The sequence below is a fragment of the Sinohyriopsis cumingii genome, chromosome 5 (genome assembly GCF_028554795.1).
Source record: "Sinohyriopsis cumingii isolate HCF-2022 chromosome 5, ASM2855479v2, whole genome shotgun sequence".
NCBI lineage: Eukaryota > Metazoa > Mollusca > Bivalvia > Unionida > Unionidae > Sinohyriopsis > Sinohyriopsis cumingii.
In genome coordinates, this window is record NC_142965.1 from 33,544,302 (window position 1) to 33,567,375 (window position 23,074).

General features: G+C 34.9%; 1 protein-coding gene and 1 pseudogene across 2 annotated transcripts; both read left to right on the forward strand.

The window, feature by feature from the left end:
- The window catches only part of LOC149798906 (uncharacterized), a 53,015-nt pseudogene extending 46,785 nt beyond the window's left edge, over positions 1-6,230 (forward strand).
- Positions 6,231-9,700: 3,470 nt separating this feature from the next.
- LOC149798907 (tumor necrosis factor-like) lies at positions 9,701-13,482 on the forward strand. Of its 2 annotated transcripts, none has more exons than XM_089957823.1 (4): positions 9,701-9,757; positions 10,609-10,666; positions 12,120-12,218; positions 12,564-13,482. In XM_089957823.1, the coding sequence occupies exons 2-4, from the start codon at positions 10,615-10,617 to the stop codon at positions 13,013-13,015; spliced, it is 603 nt and encodes a 200-aa protein (XP_089813949.1). In that variant the 5' UTR covers positions 9,701-9,757; positions 10,609-10,614; the 3' UTR covers positions 13,016-13,482. The 2 variants fall into 2 exon arrangements, with proteins under 2 accessions (XP_089813949.1, XP_089813948.1); XM_089957822.1 differs by lacking the exon at positions 9,701-9,757 and adding an exon at positions 9,764-10,087.
- Positions 13,483-23,074: the final 9,592 nt, after the last annotated feature.

Genomic DNA, 23,074 nt, shown 5'->3' on the forward strand with positions numbered 1-23,074 from the left:
GGGATGGGGTTGTAAGATTACCGTTGTAAGCAAGGGAACTTGAAGAAGAAATGCATATAAAGATCAGATGTCATAGTAAGGTTTATGAAATAGAGAAAGAGTTATTAGGTACTGTTTCAAGATGTCTGAATGTCCTGCTTGAAAAAAGGAAAATTAATTATAAAAAGAGACATTACATAGACTTATACTAAAATATTCAAACCTGTTCAGTAAATAAGGCAAGCAAATTGACAATTATGTAGGAAAAGGGATTAACATTATTTTGCAGACAGCTACAAACTCCAAATAGAAGCCTGAGGAAAATGTAAATAAGCATTTGTAACGGAGGCAATTCTGTACAAAACTTAAATAGGGTTTTCTCCGATTTTAGACCTCATTAATTAATTGACGTGACTGATGGATGGGGCGGGCTGATGTACATCAACGACGCTAGTGGACGAACGAACGGAGTGAAGCCTTCAAATAGTCCCCACGTATTTCATTTATTCTAACCCAGGTTCGTTTCTATTAAAAATGGTATTCGGTGAGATCATTCAGAGAGAGAGAGAGAGAGAGAGAGAGAGAGAGAGATAAGTAGAAAGACACAGAGAAGAAACAGAAAGATAGCTCATTTCCTTAAAGTGAAGTTATTACTTACTGACAACAAGAGGAAAAGATTAAATTCCAATGAAAATAATAATGTTTATTTAAAATAAATGATGTTTTTGGTGGATGGAGAGTAAACATAGGAAGGATATTAAGAAAGTATAAAATAATCTGATAAAATGATGTCATTCATGGGGCCAAGCTGAATTTTTTTACCATATTGTATTCCAAACAGACGATTATATTGTCTCAACAGACTGCTCTTTAGACAAAAAAGTTTGATCTAACGCCAGACAATGGCAACTTTACTAAGCATCAACAACCGCAAACGGCGATTCCGCCCGAGCCGACGTATTGCTTCTTCAACTGTTTGAGGAATAAATAAAGATGGAGGCAAGAGATCGACACATAAATCCAGGTGACGTAGAAAATTGCATTGAAATCAGAAAAATTGCAAAGCGGCGACGCAACGAGATGTGAAAAAAAAAATGTTCAGCGATGGTTATGGATTGTGAAGAGAGTCTTTATAGTACAAAAGAAAATACCCAACCACACATATTGATTGACTGTCTTAGTGAACTTTTTATTTCTTTATGCAAGTTTGACGGTTAGTTATAGCTCTCTTCCAAAATTAAATTTTCAAAAATACCTACTGCAGCCACCACCAAAATCCAAAGACGCAAAATTGGAAGTAAAAATGGAGAGAGAAAGAGAGAGCATCGTCACACTAACCTTTGATATAATGTATCAATCAGCAGGTGAATGAGCGTGCTATGTTTCACATAAACGATCCACTTTTAGTCACTCAGAATAACATTGTTCTACCCCGTACTTGGAATCTCGTGAAATCGACTTCAAAATGAATATTAATCCGTATTTTGAGTTATGACCCGAGACCGGTGGGACACATTCCCTGGAAATGTTAATGAAGGTTCTTGCTGAAAATGTGGGACTTTGAATCATTTCATCAGGAAAACAAGTCACCACACTCTCAAAGACGAGCAAGTCGCCCACAAAGACTACGTTCGATTAAATTTTTTCTGGCACATCTTTTGATAATTGTACTTTCCGTTTCCATTGATGCACTGAGTCATATTTTCCTCACATAAATATTTGTTCGTGGTTTTTCTTTGGCTACATAACAGTCTATCCCCTTTTGCAAGTTAGGTTTTGTTCACTACTGACGAGCGCGTTCATATTATTAAAACAGTGCAGATTAATGCGTGGTGCTTAGATTTCATTCATAAATTAAACATCCTGTAATATATGAAACAAAACAAAATAATTTTATTGTTTCAGTTGTATTATTTCTTTGATTTACCAGAACGATTAATATGCTTATTATTAGGTATATAATTAAAAAGTTAATAAAAAGCTCGGGCATTCTTTGCCACATGTACTCGGGACCCTTATTTTTCAATACTCAAGTCAAATAACCTATATCGATGGAATACCTCTCTGTATATCTGCAAATGCTGAACTTGACATACCGTATATAAAAGTGTAATTTTTCTGACGTATTTTTCAAGGAATTTAATTAAATTGATGACTTTGTGTCTTGCTTGTTAATATTTTCGGAATAATCAACAAAGTAAAATTTATCGTACATATATTATTGTTTACTTATTTATTTGTTCTACAGAGAACGTTCATGAATATGAAATAAGATAGCAAAGGACCCGCTATACGGTATATATTGGAATGTCATGGCGCATCTCAAAATATCTCTCTCACTGTGACTTTCGCTCTCAAGAAACATTCGTAGGAAAACACTTGCCATTTACAGCTCGACGTAAAGTTACGTAAAACTATTAGGGAAACTTAGAAAACAAAAGTACGTAATTCTCGTTAGTGAAACACCCGTAATCACGTATGAATATCGAACGTAAAAAGTTAGGAAAATCTTATGCTTACATTGTTAAGTGTAACGGGGCCCAGGACCGGTAAATTCCTCCACTACTCACGTTTCCGATTGAAATAATGTAATGCCTTAAAAAGTGTCAAGAAAATAACTGAGGCATGGGCCGCTTAGATATCGGATTTTGTTGGCATTTTTTTTACCCCATTGCATTTCAGCAATTTCCACAGAAAAAAGGAATGTGCAGAATAATGTTTGCACTAGCAGTCTATCTACGCAACAGGTTATTTAATGCAATTTTATTTACAAGTGTTAGCTTTTCCGAAATATTTGCACTCTTGAAACTTAATACAGTGGATGCCAAATCGGAACCTACTGATGTAATGAAGATTTGTGAAGCATATATATACGTTCTTTAGATATCAAAGCTCGAACTGGTAGTCGGATAAGAGTGTAAAACAATGATTAATAACACAACAATCATTAGTGTACTAAATAGATGGATGAGTAGTTCATAATTATTTAGCGAATTAGCATGGGCAGGTTAATCAGTTGCGTAGTGTTCTTTGTGCAACAACCTGATCACAATTACAAATATGTTTCTCGAAGAAAACCGAATTCGGATTAAAGGCATGGCGTAACCCTCTCCTTCGTTTTGTGTGACTAAACTCTGTTCAATAAGGGTTGTTATCTCCCCTGATTTATTACCTCCCCTTGCATGCTCTTCATAAATAAAGATAAAATTGACCTGTTCACAAAATTTTGGGGATCAAAAATGGCAGACGCAAAACCTGAGGTTTCTGAGAGAAAAATCGCTACAGTTCGTAGTTCTTACAGACATTTTTGTTGTGTATGCAGCAATTACAGAGGGAAATGTGTTAACAATAGAATAATTGCATTACATCGGTTTCCAAATGACAAAACGCTGAAAACCGCGTGGTTGAAACGCATCCGGATTGTGAGTCCCAAAATTTGTGTTCTCAGAAAAGAATGATCGTTTGTGTTCAGCCCACTTTAAGGATGGAATGTACGAAAGAAAATCGGCGGAGAACAACTTGCCTTCGCTTTTTATTCTGCAAGATGGTAGACTGAAGCAGTTTGATACAGTTTGTGTAAGAAAATTAAACTCAAACTATTTGTCATGGCTTGCCAACAAAATTTCCCGGGTGTTACGTGTTTCATTTGTTGGCTTTTATCCATGATTATATGTTATGCTATGCTTATTTTAGAACTTTTATCACCATTTGGGATTTAATTCACAATACTGTAAGTTCTTTTTTATATTTTCACTTTGTATTCTAAGGAAATAAATTGTTTGTTAAGTTTACAAAACTTGTTGGTTCTCGCTTATTTATTATAAGACCATATAGTCATAACACCAGGTACTTTATTTAAACTGTTGGAAGTTAGAAAACTTAATTTAAAAGTATTGCTAATAATAAAAAACGTTATAAGATTATTTGCAAATAAAAATAATGCATGTGTCAACCATTTTTTTTCTTTGTTACTGGGCCTGGGACTTTTGGGCAAATTAATCCTGTATGCCTTCTTGCTGGAAACAAGTTTACATACCAAAATAAAAAAAAAACATCTTTGAGCAACTTTTTAATAGAACAAATTTTCTTCTTTCAGATCTATGAGCAACAACAGCAAGTCGAAATTCAACCAGAAGTGGAAGAGTCTACACCAGAGGAAGAGAAGTATTTTAACACACCATTTTCATCAAGGTGCAACAGTGGAAGTGTCTTTATGTTACATAACTACGAGGGACGTATTGATGATAGTACAATAAGTTCACGTTTTAATAAAGAAACACAAACTGAAAATATTGGAGTAAGTTGTATGACACAAACTGAAATGACTTTTAAAATGCAAAAACCTAAAATATCAAGGACAATCGGAACACAAACTGACATTTTGGTGACAACAAACGGAAGTTGGCGTGCAAGTTATTAGGCCAGATTTGACCATTGAAGATATTAAAAGCAATGAAATGTGTATGTTTTATATAGGGCTACCAAATGTAGACACATTCAATCTATTATTCAACGAATTAGATGATGCTGAGGTAAGAACTCACCGTAGTGGCAATGGCGAAAATCAAGGACGGCCATGATCATTAAGATTAGTTAATGAATCTTTTCTTGTGTTGATTTGACTAAGACTTGGATTACTGCTGGAAGACTTAGCCAGAAGATTTCATGTGTACAAATCTACTGCCAGCAACATTACAAGTCGATGGATTTCTTATCTTTCTATAAAACTATCAAGCCTAACACATTGGCCAACGCAGTCTACAGTATTGTTAACAGTGCCAAAGAAATTCAGATATAAATATCCGAACTGCAGAGTTATTATTAATTGTACAGAATTTTATACCGAAACGCCACAGTCACTAGGTAATAAATCGTTAATGTATTCACATTACAAGTCGCATATAACATGGAAGGCATTGCTGGGAATCAATCCATCAGGAATGTGTCCGACTTATGGTCAGGAAGCATCAGTGATAAACAATTAGTTACTAAATCAGGGCTTCTGGACTTGTGCCAGTTTGGTGATGCTATTATGGCTGATAAGGGCTTTCTGATATCTGACCTTACAAGTCCAAGGGTTATTCATCTTACAATTCCACCATTAAAAAATAAAAGATTTAACCGCCGTTTAAAGTCCATGGCTCCGGAATCTTTTCTCCGAGAGGCGTACAAAATATTTCTGCACGACGTTTGTTGTCATTCTCATTGTCGTCTATCTGTATTTCATGTAGCGTACGCGTGCCCAAATTGACAAGTCCTTGAGCACGCTTGATCAATTCAGATTTATTCTCTGACACGTGTGCACCTCTATCGCTTAAATAAACCTTCAATTCACGAACGGATAGCTTGTCAGAAGAGCACGGGTCAGCGATTCCTTTCTTAGACGTCATTTCATCTGAATTTTTGCTCACCGGAAGTAGATTTAACAAATAACGATAACTCGTGCAAGGGAGGTAACAACCCTTCTTAAACAGGACTATAAGATAAACGTGACTGAACTTGTGTACTCATTGTAGCATATTAGCGGTTTTCAGCATAGCCCGTGCAGCAGACTGATACGATTTTCTAACTGATCAACTAATATACCTGACTAACTAATAAAGTAGCAAAACTCTGGAGCTGACCCAGTTTTTATCTGTTCGAATGTAAGGAAATATACCAGATTACGCAATCAATGGTGATTTTTGTTGTTGTTGATCTAGGGTTTAACGCCATTTTTCAGCACAAGATAGGCTATACATGGCGGCCAGTATAACTGGTGGAGGAAGAACCCTGGAAAACCCAGGGAAGAACCACCGACCCACGAGAAGCTACTGGCAGGCTTTCCCACGTACCCACGCTAGCAATCAATGGTGATATAGAGCTACCGATTTTTTTCCCCCGAATAACGTCTATTGTACAGCTACAGTCCATGGAATAAAGCTCGCATGTTTCCAAAAATAAGTAAACTAATGAGGAAATAGGAAGATAATTAAAATGATCAGAGGTTTCAATTTCTTCTTGATTCAAAGCAGCCCTGTCTTAGAGCCCAGAAGCGAATAATCCAAAAACTTTCCTTTGCTCTTATTGTTTCGATGTTCAGTTTTTGATTGTGGACTCTAACAGTCCAAATAATGTCACAGAAATGGGTAGTCACGGGAAGAAATGTGTTCTTGAACGGGATATCCGGCATTGTTTGAGGATTGACAATCTGATTGATGTAGATTAATCCTTCTGTTTATTTGTTCTGTTTTCCCAGCTTGCTGGGTTGAACAAACCATGCATCTTATTGAAATATATCTTTGGGACTTGCGTTTGTCGTGAATAATTTCGCTTTGGATATTTATTTCGTAGCATGCCTGTGACGTGAATACTGTCCTATGGTTTGGGGTCTTTCCTGAGACATTGCTATGCTAAATAACTACGATCACTTGTGTTGACATTTCCTGCAGTATTGATCGACCCAATGTTCGAAGTATCCCTTTTTGTAGTTTGGTTTCAGGGGAGCTTTTGATTTGCTGACGATGAAGTCTCTCACAGTTTCGTGTTTACTGGTGTGTGTGTGTGTGTGTGTGTGTGGATTTTTTTTATTGTAGCTTTAACACTTTTTCAGTCATACCACTACGATGTATGCAGTGTGGCAGTTTACATTACTATCTAGCACCATGTCCCACCCAGTCACATTATCCTGACACCAGGCCGACCATTCCTAACACTCACTTATGAATGCTGAGCGCCAAGCGAGGCAGCTGTAAGTACCATTTTTATACGTCCTTGTTATGACTTGGCCTGGGTTCGAACCCGCGACCTCCCGCATCCTAGGGCGGACGCTCTAACCAAACCACTAGGCCACCGGAGCGGTGTGTTTACTGGTATATTATGATTATTTCTAGTATTAAAAAGAAATCTTTGGGTTTTGGATGACTCAGTCTTAGGTCAGTTGTGTGCATTTACTATGTATAGTTCCCATATTATCGACCGCTCCGGTGGCCTAGTGGTTAGAGCGTCCGCCTCTGATGCGGGAGGTCGTGGGTTCGATCCCCGGTCGAGTCATGTCAAAGACTTACAAAAATGATACTAACAGCTGCCTCGCTTGCCGCTCAGCATTAAGAGGTTAGTGTTAGAACTGGTCGGCCTGGTGTCAGGATAATGTGACTGGGTGGGACATCATGCTACATGTCTGCGGCATGATGCCCCAGTGCTAGACATCACTATAAACTGTCACACTGCAGGCATCGTAGTGACATGACTGAAAAATTGTTAAAACTACGTTAAAAATCCAAACCATACATACTCCCATTTTATTGCGATGTCTGTACTGTAAACGATTGTCCAAAGTCTTGACTTTTTTTCCTTCAGTGGCATCATCCGCATTATGTGTGTCATAGTTTAGCTTGACTAGACCTTGAGACAATGCGTTTCTTTTCATCTTTTTACCTATCTATTTTTCAGAGCAGATTATTTCCACTTTAGTGCATGGTCATTTCTAAAAGAAAACAATTTTATTTTAGGGTTTCGACTTTCCATTTTATAAATGTATTCGACAAGTAGTAAAACATGTATCAGTCAGTCACTTCCGGTAAATGTATTCGACAAGTAGTTAGATATTTACCAGTCAATCACTTCCGGTAAATGTATTCAACAAGTAGTAAGACATGTATCAGTCAGTCACTTCCGGTAAATGTATTCGACAAGTAGTAAGATATTTACCAGTCAATCACTTCCGATAAATGTATTTGAAGGAAACAATTGCCAGTACCCTATTTTCATCATTTTTGTTTTGATATCTCAATGAAAAGTGAAGAAATTTATAATTTAGGAAACTCTTAGAATTTGATTTGTCATTTAAAAGTAATCATACCCATCTTGCTTTCTTAATACAATACACGACTATGCAGACAGATCTCAGACTATACTGCCATTAACCACGAAGTATTTCTGTTCGAAGAACTAGTCCTGTCATTAACCAATTATCTTCCGCCAAAACAGGCTACATTAAAAACTCCTCGAAATGGAACCGCTCTTTCACTTTTGACTTGGCAGTCAGCTTTAGTTAAAATTTAAAAATCTCCTGTTCAGCTCGAAAGACTGAAACGTACTTCATATGCAGAATGATCGTGAGACATACCCAAAAAGGTGGGTTAATAAAGGAAAATTATGTTTGATCAGTTCTAGAATGTCACTAAGCAAGTGCAGTTAAAAATATAGGCATTGCATGTAAGTTAAAAGACCAAGAAAAATATTACATTGCTGCTACGACACATTATATATTTCAAAGATCTTCTGTTGTCCGCCTAAAGAAACTTTTGGAAACACTGAATCAGTGTTCCACAAGAGAATGTTGTACAACGCATGTAGTTTTATAAAAGAAGGAAGTACAATGTAAAACTTTTTAGTTTTATGTATCAGTGTAAGTCCAAATTTAATAGCAAGTTAATTTATTTGTATATCCATATCGTTCGCCCTCAATTTTAACGTGAGAGACATCGCCTTAGTGGGAGTTATTTCCCTTTATTTACTGTGAACTCGTTTTACAAACATATATTCTTCAAACAATAAGATATAATAGGCCCGGTTTATTCCCCTTTTGTGTGTGAGTGTGTTTAAACTCAATTCCCTCATCTCGTTCCATATGATCTATTTCTTCCACTGGGTTTCATTTTTCGTGAATCTTTTATCAACACATTGCTCATATGACTATTCATGTAAAGCAGAGAGAATACTTCAGGTATTTTTTTCTTTCTCTCCGATCGTTTCCTAAGTTTCATGCTTCATTGTAGGTCTAGTCCCAAAACTGTATGCTGGTTCATTAATCTTCGTAAGAACCATTTACCGTTAAGGGTATATTAAGCTGCCGATATGCTCTCCGTGTATGTTTTCTGTAAAGGAAATACTACGTCGCTTGTCTTGAAATGAATACTTTGAAGTCATTAGAAATCAATTTCAGTCCGTACAGTATTCACATTATTAATGAATGCCTAATTGGTCAACATAATGTTGTCTCGCTGCTGTCGTCAATCTACCTATAGCTTCCACATTTTAAGAAAAGACTTTCAAATTCAACCAGAGCTATATGCGACTCAAACGATGCACAATACCCTTATATAATTTTCCCGTTAATAGAGTAATTCAAATTTGCCATAAGCACAGAGACACTGTACTTTATATGTAGCATCTCTATACCGATAACATAATAATAATAATAATAATATTATTATTATTATTATTATTATTTGTCAAAGTAGTAGTAGTAACAGTATTTTCATTTTTAGTAATAATAGATGTTTTTAAGCGATGATATGGTAATGTGTAAGATAATAAAATCGACGATAACATAAACATAAGCAGGAGTGTGTGTATTACTAGTAGAAGTACTAGTAGCAGTAGTTGTTGTATCAGCTTTTTGTGATAGATGTACTAGCAGCAGCAGCAGTATTGATACCTGAAGAAGAGTAGTTGCAGCATTAGAACAGCAGTGGTTGTTATCGAAATTTTACTGTTAATAAAACATACTAGAGGTAGCAGTACTTGCACAGGCAGAATCTGTACAAAATCATTGGTTAATACCACGTGCTTTCCAAAAAGAAATACTACGTCAAGTTTCGCTACACAATACTTTAAAATAAGGAAACTTTAATATCGGTGTTTTTTTCTTTTCTTTCCAGGTATATATATATATATGTGTGTGTGTGACGTGAGATCTTTTTAGACCTAACCAACCTTTGGCATGCTGTGTTGAAATATTACCTGAATAGTTGTATATATAATCGTTCGCCTTGCGTTACCTGAACAGATCCGAGTAAGTTAACCTTAAGAGAGTTTATCTTGTATATATACCTGGGGATTGTTTCTTTTCCGTGGAAGGAACTTTTCCACATCAACAAGGTGGGGAAAGAAGATCCATTTCAAATTTTGTTTGAAAATGATTGTTGTTCAGCGTTTGACAGCTTTTGTTTTATTACTGACTCTAGCGGTGTTGGTGACCGTGTTGACATTATTGTATACAATGCCAAAATCTACGCAGCAACCGACCTGTGAAAAACTGTGCCTTCCCAGCCACCCATTTTCTCAAAGCTCCCAGATACGCTGCGCCTCCGCTTCAGATCGTCTGAAGGAATATTTGGTTGAGGTGTGCATTATTTACCTGGATTAATCATATCCTAATCACTCAAACATATTAGATAATCTGCCTAAAAAGTACGTTAACGCTCTTTAATCGCTCTAACGCTATAAAATAACTTTGTGTCTAAGGACCCAGTGTAAAAATGAATATTTCATCACTAAAAGAGATTGTTGCAGAAAATAGAATTATGTAGGTGACTAGGTAGGCATGAAAGGATGAATGTTTGATAAGAGAGTGGAAAAGTTGATTTTGACATTCTCTTCATAAACTTGTGGACGGATGAATGGGTTGATGGATAGCTGAATCGACAGATTGTTCGATAGGTGAATAATGAACGGACTGAACGAATACAAGTGGAAAGTGACACACACACACACACACACACACACACACACATATATATATATATATATATATATATATATATATATATATATATATATATATATATATATATATATATATATATATATATATATATATATATCCGTATATGATTAATTTTCAACCCGTTTTCATATTTACAGGCGATCATGAAAGAAGAAAACAGGCTGAATGAAGAGGAGGAGAAAAAAAACACAGAAGGTAGTAGCATGTCCTTTCATCAACTTCTGACAATGTCGAGTGATTATTTGAAATATGTTATAATATTTTCAAGGAATCACATTTATATTTTAAAAATGTTCTCCTTCAATTTGTTTATTAAATGAGGTAACATTTATTTTCCTGTATTGACCTGGTTGTGCAACCTGCTCGCTTCAGATGTTCGCGCTAATCATTTTGACGTCATGCTATTACGTAAGCAATTTGTGTGAAGTCCCTACGTGGTGAAATATTGTTAAAATGTATGGCGGGTATTTACAAGAATGGAATGAATTTCGTCAAGTGGAAACAACTCTGTTTTGTTTTTCTTTTTATTTTTACATCTTGCCCTTTCGTGAAAATTACTTTCACACACGGGTTGAAATATATCCGGTATTCACTTGAAACAAGCAAAGATGTCTATTATGCTCAAAAGTATTGGCTAGGTAAACTTTATAATATAATGAAGTTGTAGATTTCTTACGCTTATGTCAACTACTTATCATTTGTGTTTTTGCTGTATTTTGTGCACATTAAAACAGACAAATATCGTGATATAATTGTCTTTCTGAATTCAATGCAAAGAATCATATGCCCGAAAAACAAACTTTAAAAAGCAAATTCGGCTCATGGTGGGATTAGAAGGTGTTTCTTTTGCGTAAAAGGTTAAAAGGTGGCTAAGGCGAGGTTAATGTTGAACAAAAGCATAACCTAAATGGAAAAATAATCATGTAGAGTCATAAAATTACCTCAGATTACTCCTATGACAAGTTCTTACACAGGACCCAGTCCATCATTCTATAAAAGAAACAAGCTAAGCAACTTCCAAACACTCCGTTCCACACCTGACCTTTGTTCTCAGGCTGATATTTCCGTTCATGAAGACACTTTTGGCCATCAACTATGGCTTCTTTAATTTCTGATATGGTTTTCTTTTCATCACGCCATCGTGGATATTTCTGCGCCGCAGCAAACTGAAGTTACCGCCTCCAAAACGAATTTCGCCTGGCGGGACAAAGCTACTCTCACGTATAGCTTGCGGTACTAACCAAGAGATACAGTGTATAGGACTCTTCGACATGTTCTTTCATTAATATGATAAACGTGGATGATGCAAATGAAGGTTTTATTTGCCAATCACTCATATAATCTATTTGAACCCTGTTCCATGAAATAATTTCGTACGCGTTTGCAAACTTCCACTCTCTTTTGAATCCCACAATACAAAAAAGTCTACACGTCAATCTCGAGCGTGAAAAGATTAGCTCAAAAGTAAAGTTGCTGTATAGTACAAGAATGAGTCCAATGCATAACATTTCGGTTAGAAAAATACAGTAAACAATGATTCTATTAAATTTACTTTTAAAATCCACTAATTCACCATCTAGCATAAAATAAATATAGCATTAATCAGAGTTATGCAGGCCATTGTAGCGATATACATGTACTTTTTCAGGGCCTTCACCTCAGTTGATGGGTCTACTGGGTTCACTTCGGTGGAACATCAAACCCTCCGCCCGCATCACGGGAAAGAAACAGTCCCCCCACCCTAAATGTAAGTCTGAGAGAGAGAGAGAGAGAGAGAGCATACCCTGTTCTCAACATACAAATGATGAAATGCAAAATACATATTTTTATGAAGAGATTTCGCTTAAGAATTCCCGAATTTAGTTTAAACCAATATCATTTCATTGTGCCGAAAGAGAATGAACATGGTTGATACCATCATTAAAAATATAATATTCATTTACACATATAATTATATTGATTCTTCAGGCGGATCCTTTATGATTGATTACTTAGTAGTTTGATTTTATTTTTCGATTAAAGGTAATCATGCACTCTCACTCTCTCTGAATTTACATTTTGAAAAATATTTTACTTACAATTTTTGCCTTAGATGATGACATTATGGCCCCAGTGAGGGACTGGCACATTAAAGACGATAGAGCATTCCTCAGATATGGTATGGAGTACAGACATGGGCGTTTAGTGGTTCCAGCAAAGGGAATATATATAATCCACTCTTTCCTGGATTTGTACGAACAACCCAAGAACGTAACTACAAAAGATGATGCGGCTCTTGAACAGCGACATACTTACAATGATCCAACATCCCCTAGTATCAAACACGCAATATATCGTTTTAATATCTTGAACGGTACAGAAGAAGAGTTGATCAGGACTGAACACCCCCGTGAGGTGCCTCAAAATGGATGCTTCAATATTTACGACAGTTATTTATCAGCCGCTGTCGAACTGCATGGAGGAGATGAAGTTTACATCAAAATTTCAGACTTGGATTTGTTAGCGCAGCCAAGTTCAAACTTCTTTGGTGTTTCCATGATTTGAAGGAAGGAAATGTATCAACGAAGTTATATATAATCCATTACATTTCTGAGTAAGTAAATGTGGTAAATATAACTGTTGATACGAATTGTTCGATGAATAAAAGCGCTCGGGCGAAATCCAGGTTCCGAGAAGAGAGGGGAACTGAGAACGAAACGGAGAGATATAGAAGTTTGCAAGAGTGTAAATGACATACGTTACCAAAAGAAATGGCGATAAGTTGGATGATTAAATTTTTTTCATTTGTAATACATTTACAATCTGAGATGCCGTGTACAAAATTAATAATTTTCAGATTTGATGTAAAATATTATAAAATTCATTCCATTATAAAATTCATTTCAAACGAACGTTTTCGTACGTCGTTTTGCATATAGTGTAACTTATTTCTGTACCTCATATTTCCATTTTACATCGACTGAGGTGAATTGTTTTGTAAATAGTTTGAATAAACATGTTATAATAAATGACATACAGAACTGATTTTTTTTTTTGTATTGCTTTGCATGTTGTGTACCATTTCACTTCCAAAATATTCACTACATATTCCACAGGAAACCACCAACATTTTGTCATAGTCATCGTTTAGGTAGTAGTTCCTAATTCATTTTTTATTATGTTATGTTTTATTTATTTATTTATTTATTTATTTATTTATTAGGCATATGGGACCAAACAATTAGTCGAACCTTTTCCAAACGACAAATGCTTGAGCTTGCACAGTAGTGCTTGTAACGTAAAATGTTACGGAAAACACACTGAGTCACCTGTGCCTCTTTCAAGCCCTGGTTTACCACTTCACGGTCAATATGTGCTTGAAATACATAGGTTCATAATCAAGCAAATAAACAATTATATTAATAAATAACTATTGATATTGACAGGTGCTATTTTCACAAGGTTTTGCCACTTTCATAAAATTGTATGTGTCACATCTTATTTTAACTAATGCCCAGGAACGGCCTTAGCAAACGCTAGGCCCGATTTGGATCATTTTGGCGGGGACCTTTGGATTAATGAGCGGGCTGCCCCGTGAGCACGGCATTTGGAAATAAACTTTTAAACAAGTTTTATACGATATTGAACTAAAACGTTTCTTCCATTGCTTTAAAATTAACTTTCTCTCTATAGATATATTTTTATAAAAAAAAATACTAAATACAGCACTCCTCCCACTCTCGTGAGTTCAAAGTGACCTGGATATTTCCTACAGAAAATTTTCTTTATAGTGACGTGATAAAATGTAGCAGTTTGCTGAAGGATTCACAAGGGGTTCCATCTCACAGAATCTTTGCCGACATCTGTTTAACCTAACATTCGTCCCCCACCACACACAAACAAACGAAATTTGTAGGATCCACCCATTGAATCGATACATTACACACATAAAATATGACTGTAGTGAATTTGTAAGCACACAACATACATAACAATGTTTATCATGATTTAGTTCTGAAAATATTAAAGAAAAAATAGTTCTTTTACTTCCAGTTACAATATAATTTCAAAAGGTCATGGAAAATGTAAACGTTCGACGGAAATGTTCGCTTCATAGTTTTCTTGCCAAAATATTTACTTATGTTTTGATGTTTGATTTAAGTATTCTTGGTAATATCTTTAAGGCATTTGCAGTTCCCATGTGTAACAGTGCTCTTTGCGTCCTAGTCTTTTTCTGGTGTATACATGACGGAGTAGGATCCTCATCTTCCTTTTGAAAGTCTAGATCATCAATACAATATTCATCTTGCTGCGGATTATATTAAACCCTTCAACCTAGCAAACCATGTTTAAAATTTTCACGAGTGAAAAAGTTCCTTAAATCTACTCAAAGAACGTTGTTTTCATTTTATTATATATATTGTTTTAAGGAAAATGCCTTCTATTTGCATGGAGTTTTCACTCAATTCGGCATCAGTTTGTTTAACGTCTGCATAATAATATCAATAAAAAAAGTTTCACAATTTAAAAGTAGTTTAGGGGCATGGACTTTTTGTAAATATAAATTGTACATAATACTTCAAATTGTGTATTGTTCATAACACATTTATTGCGCGAATTGATACAGTGAACGATAATGGGATGGGTTGCTATAGCAACATGACAGAGCAATAAAGCAGACTTCAGAACGTAGAATCATTAACCAAACCAGTTGAATGATTGCGAGTTTACTCTTAAACATGTTGGCTGGTATGTTTGCTAATTGTTACGTCAGACGTGAATTTTGTAACTTGAAATTCATGCGACAATTTTGGTAACAGACGCTGCTCTCAAATTTCGATTGACACTTAATTTCGGTTCTCAATCATCACTAATTAATACATGATTTTTAAATCGTTTTCAGACGTGACTATAATTTTGATATCAATTAAAATCACTATTTATTTACTCTGTGTGATCAAGAGGTTTTTTATTTCTTTATTTTTTTTTTTTTTCAATGTGTGTCATTTTGTCGTTTTGTGTAACAGGAATTAAATACCTTACAGATGATACAAAATATCGAATTACAGCAGTTCGTATAAGTCCAGTCATTGACAATTGGCAGGATCAATTTGAGAACTAATTATAAAAAGTTAATACTTGAATGCTGAGATTTGGTTTTGTCTTGGGTTCATTTCTTTGCATACTTGAAGGCATTTATTAATTGGTTGCATTAACATATATAAGACGGTCAACATTCTTAACACATTTTAAGATCTATTAATCCTGATGGAGAGAGAGAAGAAGAAGAAAAAAAAACAGCTTTTATACTTCTGAAGAAATTGATATTTTTTTGCTCTTTGGTTCCCCTAAAAAGTTATTATAATACATTGTGTGACACAAATATTTGTTCCAATTCACTTTATTGCATTATTTATTGAAACACCACTATAAGTATCATGTTGATGTGAACTTTTCACAGCCTTTTATATTGCAACACAAATGAGCATTAACACTTCGTCTAATAATATTACGAATTTGTTCAGCACAATTGAACTTTTTCTAGTGCATGACTGTTTGAAGAAGTTAAAATCTTCGTCCTCGCAGAGCTAGTAATTATTCTGCGTAATAAAACTCAATCGTCCATCAAGGCACTATACGTTTTTAAACCTAAATGATATGGAATAATGTCAAAATGCTCTCATTTGAATTTTCGTTTAATAAACGCGGCACAGTTTGACAAATCAGACTTGACAACGCAAAGAAAGCAAATATTGATTGACTACGGACGAACGAGATACGCCAGATATTGGGTATAATCATCCACTGTCTTGGTCTTAACGTCAGGGAAGACATTTTTCATCATCCGTCATTGTAACATCAAGGAACAAGGAACATTCCATAATTTTAGATGTATATTGAGGATTGAATATGTTCTTTAAGTTGAAAAAGAAAAACTAAAACTAATACACGATTTTGAACCATGTTTGCGCTTTGCCAAGGATAATAGAAATTACATACAAAACATAACTTGCGATTGTAAGGTTGAGATAGACGATTACAAATAACCGTATCATATTAGTTCTTTAATATCATTCCTTATTGGCCTGAGTTAATCAAACGCCATAATGCTTATGATAAAAGATACTTTATTCCCGTTTCATGTAATATGAATTACATGCCCGTTTCTGTATGGCAGTTAGGGATTCAGATGGTATAACGTCTTTACTGCACCCACCACCACCTTTTGGAATATCAAACACTACAGTAATAACATTAAAATACCACGATTAAATTTGAAAAATGGATTACTTTTATGAGTAAAATAGTATAATGTTGTTAATAGAGATAATTTGAATTTCTTCTTGAATATAAGTGCAGCATATGTATTGTACCTCACATTATTGAATGCTCCTCCATAGTCGATTCTCCTCCTTTCATAGCTTTTGCAGTGAACTAGTAATTATATGTAAAGTGTGTTGGATTGTAAGAAGTTCGGTTAACTGAGCATACTATTTGAGCATACTTGCACTTACATGTTTCCCATAATGTCATCTAAGAAGTAAACTATAACGTTGCGAAGTTGACCAGAGTCACACCTGCTTCAAATCATCCATTCTTTTATCGTGACTGTTATAAAACACGTATCTCAATGTCCACTCATTCTATGAATTTAACTAAACCTGCATTTTAGAATTGCATAATTGCTTGGTCTTGGATTATTATTGGAGCAAATATATAGAAAGAAAGAAAAACGAGAGAGAGAGAGAGAGAGAGAGAGAGAGAGATTGGTAGGTAGATATATGGAAAATAGCGAAGATATAAAATGTTAATAAAGAGTATAGAATTGTACATGAAATATCCAGTTCAAATGCAACATTTAAATTGATCTTTTGTATGTTTATGTTGAATTCACATAATGGAAAAGGAAAAGAAGACCGAAATACAGCACTATTGCTGGGGATATATATATGTGTGTGTGTGTGTGTGTGTGTGTGTGTGTGTACATTATTAAATTTGAAACGGTTCATATAATGTACAATTTCCAGCTATTAAGTGTTTGAGATCATATTAATAAATAAATACGAGGGCAATAGTTAATATCCTGCGGAGTGGAAGGGATTAACTTTCCCTAGAGGGAACAATATGAATATTTCAAGATCTTAAAACGATTGAATCATTATTATGTTGAAACTATTTTATTGTCTCACCGTTCCTAACTTTTCGCTAAATATGTATTATCGTTTTCAAAATGCTATGTTATAATCAGCCATATTACAGATTATGGGAGTGGGGCGGGTACTGTTATATACCGATGTCTATAACTTTTCGCCTGTTTCACTTTGCTGTGTAAATATGGAATTAAAATTTACTTGTTAGCTATTGCGGAGTTGTGTTTCATTTCATAATCCAAACTCCACCATAATTAATGAGACATTTTTCAGATGTGGTACATGCGTCTGACGACAATGTTTAGTGGCGTCTAGGTCGGCAATTTATATTTTTAGATTACGTCAATTCTATATATATATTTGCTGCCTATTGTTCTTATCAAGGGTTTACTGTGGTGCATGTCACCACTCACATGTTAGTATTGGTTTGACATAACTGTGTTCAATGTGACCTATTTTGTATGATTCATAGTATTTGGTCTAATAATATTTGTTAAAGCATACGTGGCTTCGCTACTATTAAAGTTCAAAAGTTAATGTTGATACGTCTGCACAACCAAATACCTAGTAATTTGGAAATATGATTTTTGGAACCACAATTCCAATAGCTTATTTACAATGTCACTTAAATACATGTTTATAACTGAGTGTTACGACCTGTGGCCTCAAATATGTAACAAGGAAGAGCGATAACAAACACGTTTTATGTCAATATAAATTTTAATTCATTTATATGAATACAAATTAACAGAATTAAAAATAACTTACAGTGTGTTGAACGAAATCATAACATCCCAAATGTTCTATTAATTCCAACAGTTCCGAGCAATTTGAATTAGTTCCAAAGGTATTCCGAATGATGGAACTACTATACTGATGTATCAACAGTACCGAATAAATGCCAAAGTATCTTCAAATGAACTCAACAGTAATTTAAGCACAGCTATAAATCCAGATGTCTTTGACTGAACCCAGAGTAATTATGTACAGCTATTAATCTAATTAATCTAAACGTATTTGCATGAATTCAGAGTATTTCTGTACAGCTATTTTATCCAAATAGTCTTTAAATGAATATTAGACAACTGTAATTCTAACAAATGATTATTACATTAAATAAATGGATCAATCCTTTCGATGACACTGCCAAGGCAAGCTATTACTAAGAATATTTAATTCCGCCTAATAATTCACTTATATAAAAAGATGATACGCTATAGCGAAAAATGTAATACGAATCTCTGGATGAATCATTTTTGCTATTTCAAAATAATGTATCAGTAAACAGATTAGCTGGCTTACACTGGTTAATAAGGAATATTATCAGTTAACGTTTCAGAAAACTCATGAACTCTTTTCAAAAGAACTCATGTCCTTGTTGGATCATATGATGTTTACATCTCAACCTTGCAACGTATGAATGAATCAATTTACAGGAATCATTTTACAAGTTGGGACTACAATCATATGATATTACCATTAAAAATGTCAGTAACTAAATAAACGTTACAAAAACGATTATTATGAAAATGATACACATAAAAAAATATACAGAACACTGAGGTAAAAGGGAGATATTTGCGGATGGCACAAATTTGTTTTAATTATCGAGTAAATATTTTAAATTTGTTTTCCTTATAAACATTTGTAGTATATGTGACACGTTTGTGGTTATTTTTAACACGCTTTTGAAGTGATACATTTGTTTTAAAAATAAAAACACCATAAAAATGTGTCTTGTAGTGTGAACTTTTCATGTTAACATTTGAATATAGTTCTATTCCTTGTGTACTGCTCAGTAAAAAATCATAAAGGTTTGGGAATCAGCATTACGACATAGAAAACATCTCTCTCGCAAAGTGATAATATGACTTGACTTGAAAGAAGTCATATAATTCGGATGCCGTAATATACTTTATAAAATATACAAAATTGACTGACTCATTTAAAATTAAAGATGAAGACAGAACCAACATTTTTATCAGACAAAGATATATAAACGTCCGTATGACAGATGATAAGACCACATTTTTTAAAATTTACCTTTGATTTATATTTTTGTAATACTTTTCGTATCGATCTGTAGCAAAAAGCATGTATAACTTCATTCTGTTAACCGAAAATGTACCAACTTAGTACGGCACAGTTGAATTTTTGGTTTTACGGCTTTAACGCCACTTTTCAGCACATGATAGGCTATACATGGCGACCACTATATTTGGTGGAGGAAGAATCTGAGATCCCCGGAACTACCCACCGACCCACGGATAGCTACTTGCAAGCTTTCTCACTTACTCACTTTGCCCGAACCCTACACTCGAGCCCACGCGAAAAGGCACGCAATGCAAGTGATCTTTAAACCAAATCGGCATGCGAAGTATGCGAAACTCTTTGTATGTAGAGAAATGGACGTCCCTAAGCTGTAGAACTGGCTATGATGCCCAATCGCTTCTTTAACATATCTATGAAAAACATATTTTACAAAAAATGATTATCTGCTGACATATCTAAGTCTTGTATGGTAATCATCCAAAACACTTGCGTGTCTATCGTTCTTGCGTTCTTTATTATTATTATCTGTTTTATTCATTCACGCATACATTCAATGCATACACTCACTTTTTCGGGTGCGGGATCTCGTGGGTTCGATCCCCGGCCGTTTCATACCAAAGACTTACAAAAATGGTACTAATAGCTGCCTCGCTTGGCGCTCACCATTAAGAGGTTAGTGTTAGGACTGGTCGGCCTGGTGTCAAGATAATGTGACTAGTTGGGACATCATGTTGCATGTCTGCGGCGTGATGGCCCAGTGCTAGACATCGCTATAAACTGCCACATTGCAGACATCGAAGCGATATGACTGAAAAATTGTTAAAGTTATGTTAAATATCCAAATCACACACACACACACACACACACACACACACACACACTTTTTAATTTACAAATAGTAACAGTACACATATGTAATGAGCTCTGCTCGGTGTTTACAACCGTGGAAACGCCGAGTGGTCTAAAGCGCTCTCAGTTACGGATCACTGCCATCTCACCGCTATCTGCGTAGGTTCGAGTCTCGGATTCGGTCAATGTGGGTATGTGAGAAAGCTTGCCAGTAGCTTCTCGTGGGTCGGTGGTTCTTTCTGGGGTTTTCCAGGGTTCTTCCTCTACCATTAATACTGGCCGCCATGTATAGCCTATCGTGTGCTGAAAAATGGCGTTAAACCCTACAACAACAACAACAACCGTGGCAACCGACTACACTCTACATGCTCTTTTTGTGTTTACCTTTATGAGTAATGTAAACACGAGAAGTGCGTTTAAAGGTATGATTAAGAAACTAGGTCAAGAAGAAAGGCAGCCACGGATTTGTTATGTGCACCCATTATGCGACGTAATACAGGTCAGCAATATATAATATAGACTAGTTGGAATACATTGTATTCAATGGCTTGTATTTTGAAACACATTCATATTTTGCCTGGTTGGCATTCAAATACTGATTACAATCATACTGTGAAATAACAATGTTTTTTCGTTAAGGCTGACGCAGACTGAACGTTCAGATATATGTGACTGAAATAAAAGCTAGTAAAGTGAAATAAATGAAAGCTAGCTTTAATTTTGGCATTCGTGTCCAGCATATAATCACAACAGCAGACAAGTTATAAATAAAAATCTTATTTCATTTCGATATGTTCTCATTAAAATATAAGGAACAATTTCTTATATTTGAAAAGTTAATGAAACATTTATATTCTACGAGTCACAGTACCTTAATTACAACCCGTTCTTCCTTGACTAGTATCACTTTCTCTGTTCAACATATTCTTTCAAAGACTGCATTATTTTCTGTTTTACCATTTTTGTTCAATATTTACTCGTGTATATATCGTACACCTTTTTGGACTTCAATATAGTTTGGTCTCTCAAACCTCAACAATGACACTCTCTTTAAACTGTTTCTTCCTCCAATATATATAACATATCTTTCAATTTTCACAATTTTTGTGGTTAAATATTAAATAACTATTATGAAAGTCCATTTTGAGCTCAAGATTTTATAGTCCCCGTATTTTTAATTATTCATTGGTCCTTTTTAATTTTCACTTTTTGCCTACTTTCTAACTTGATTTTAAGGATTTATTCTAAACAAATATATATTTAAAGGAAATTGTACCCTGTGCTATCGAAATTATATTATTATGAACTCTAGCAATTCATGTATGTCTGCAGATATCACGTATTATGTGGGCTATAATGTCCCAACAAAACAAATGTTCTCTTATTCTAAAGAGAGCATAAAGGATAACTGAAAACCTAATATTCAGATTTAATATTTATATACATAGTTGTGGTCTTTAAAAGTACAAAATTGCATATGTTGTTGTTGTTGTTGTTGTGTTTAACGCCATTTTTCAGCACATGATAGGCTATACATGGCGGCCAGTATTAATGGTGGAGGAAGAACTCGGGAAAACCCCGGAAAGAACCACCGACCCACGAGAAGCTCCTGGCAAGCTTTCTCACATACCCACATTGGCTGAATCCGAGACTCGAACCGGCGCAGACAGAGGTGAGATGGCAGTGATCCGTAACGGAGAGCGCTTTAGACCACTCAGCCACTCGGGGCCCCCCAAAATTGCATATTACAAATAAGTCAGCTGAATTGACACACATTTCGGACCTTTGCATGCACACGTGCGTGCCGGAAAACGTTTTCACTTAGCATTTTCCGTCCCTTGTTGTAAATGGTCGTTAATTGATCATTTACAGTAATGACGAGAGTGTTTTACTCGTATATGTTGCAATTACATTATTTATTGCTTTTGCGTTTTTACTCTAAAGCACATAGGAAAACTTAATTTATATTGTTATTACAAGTAATTTGCCAAAACTGATCTTCACGACCAGTACTAATCTTTATCTAAGTGTTTCAAATAATAGACTTCTTTTTTAAAATTCCCCGTACATAGATAACAATGGGCTGGAGAGCCATCGAACCTTTCAATTCCCTTTTTGTCTACATATGCCTTTTCTTCTGTAACAAGGTTTCAATCCGTTTCAAAACTATTACTACGGAGAAAAAGTAGTAAAGGAAGACACGATAGCCTGAATAAACCGAAGAAAAAAGACTATGTATATATATATATATATATATATATATATATATATATATATATATATATATATATATATATATATATATATAGTGGACAAAATGTTATTAAGAAACAAAAGTATTGTAAGAGGATAATATTTTATAAGTATAGGCATAAATCTTATTTAACTAATTTACGATAATATATACAAACAAATAGATAATCCCAGACAGTAGATAAATCAGCCGATTGCCATAAATATATCTAAATCATTTCTACCAAGAGAGAGATAATGTAACTGAGACGCTACTAAATTAATACATCTACGTCATTCAGTTTATAAACATTCCAGTTTATTGTTTCATTTCGACCCC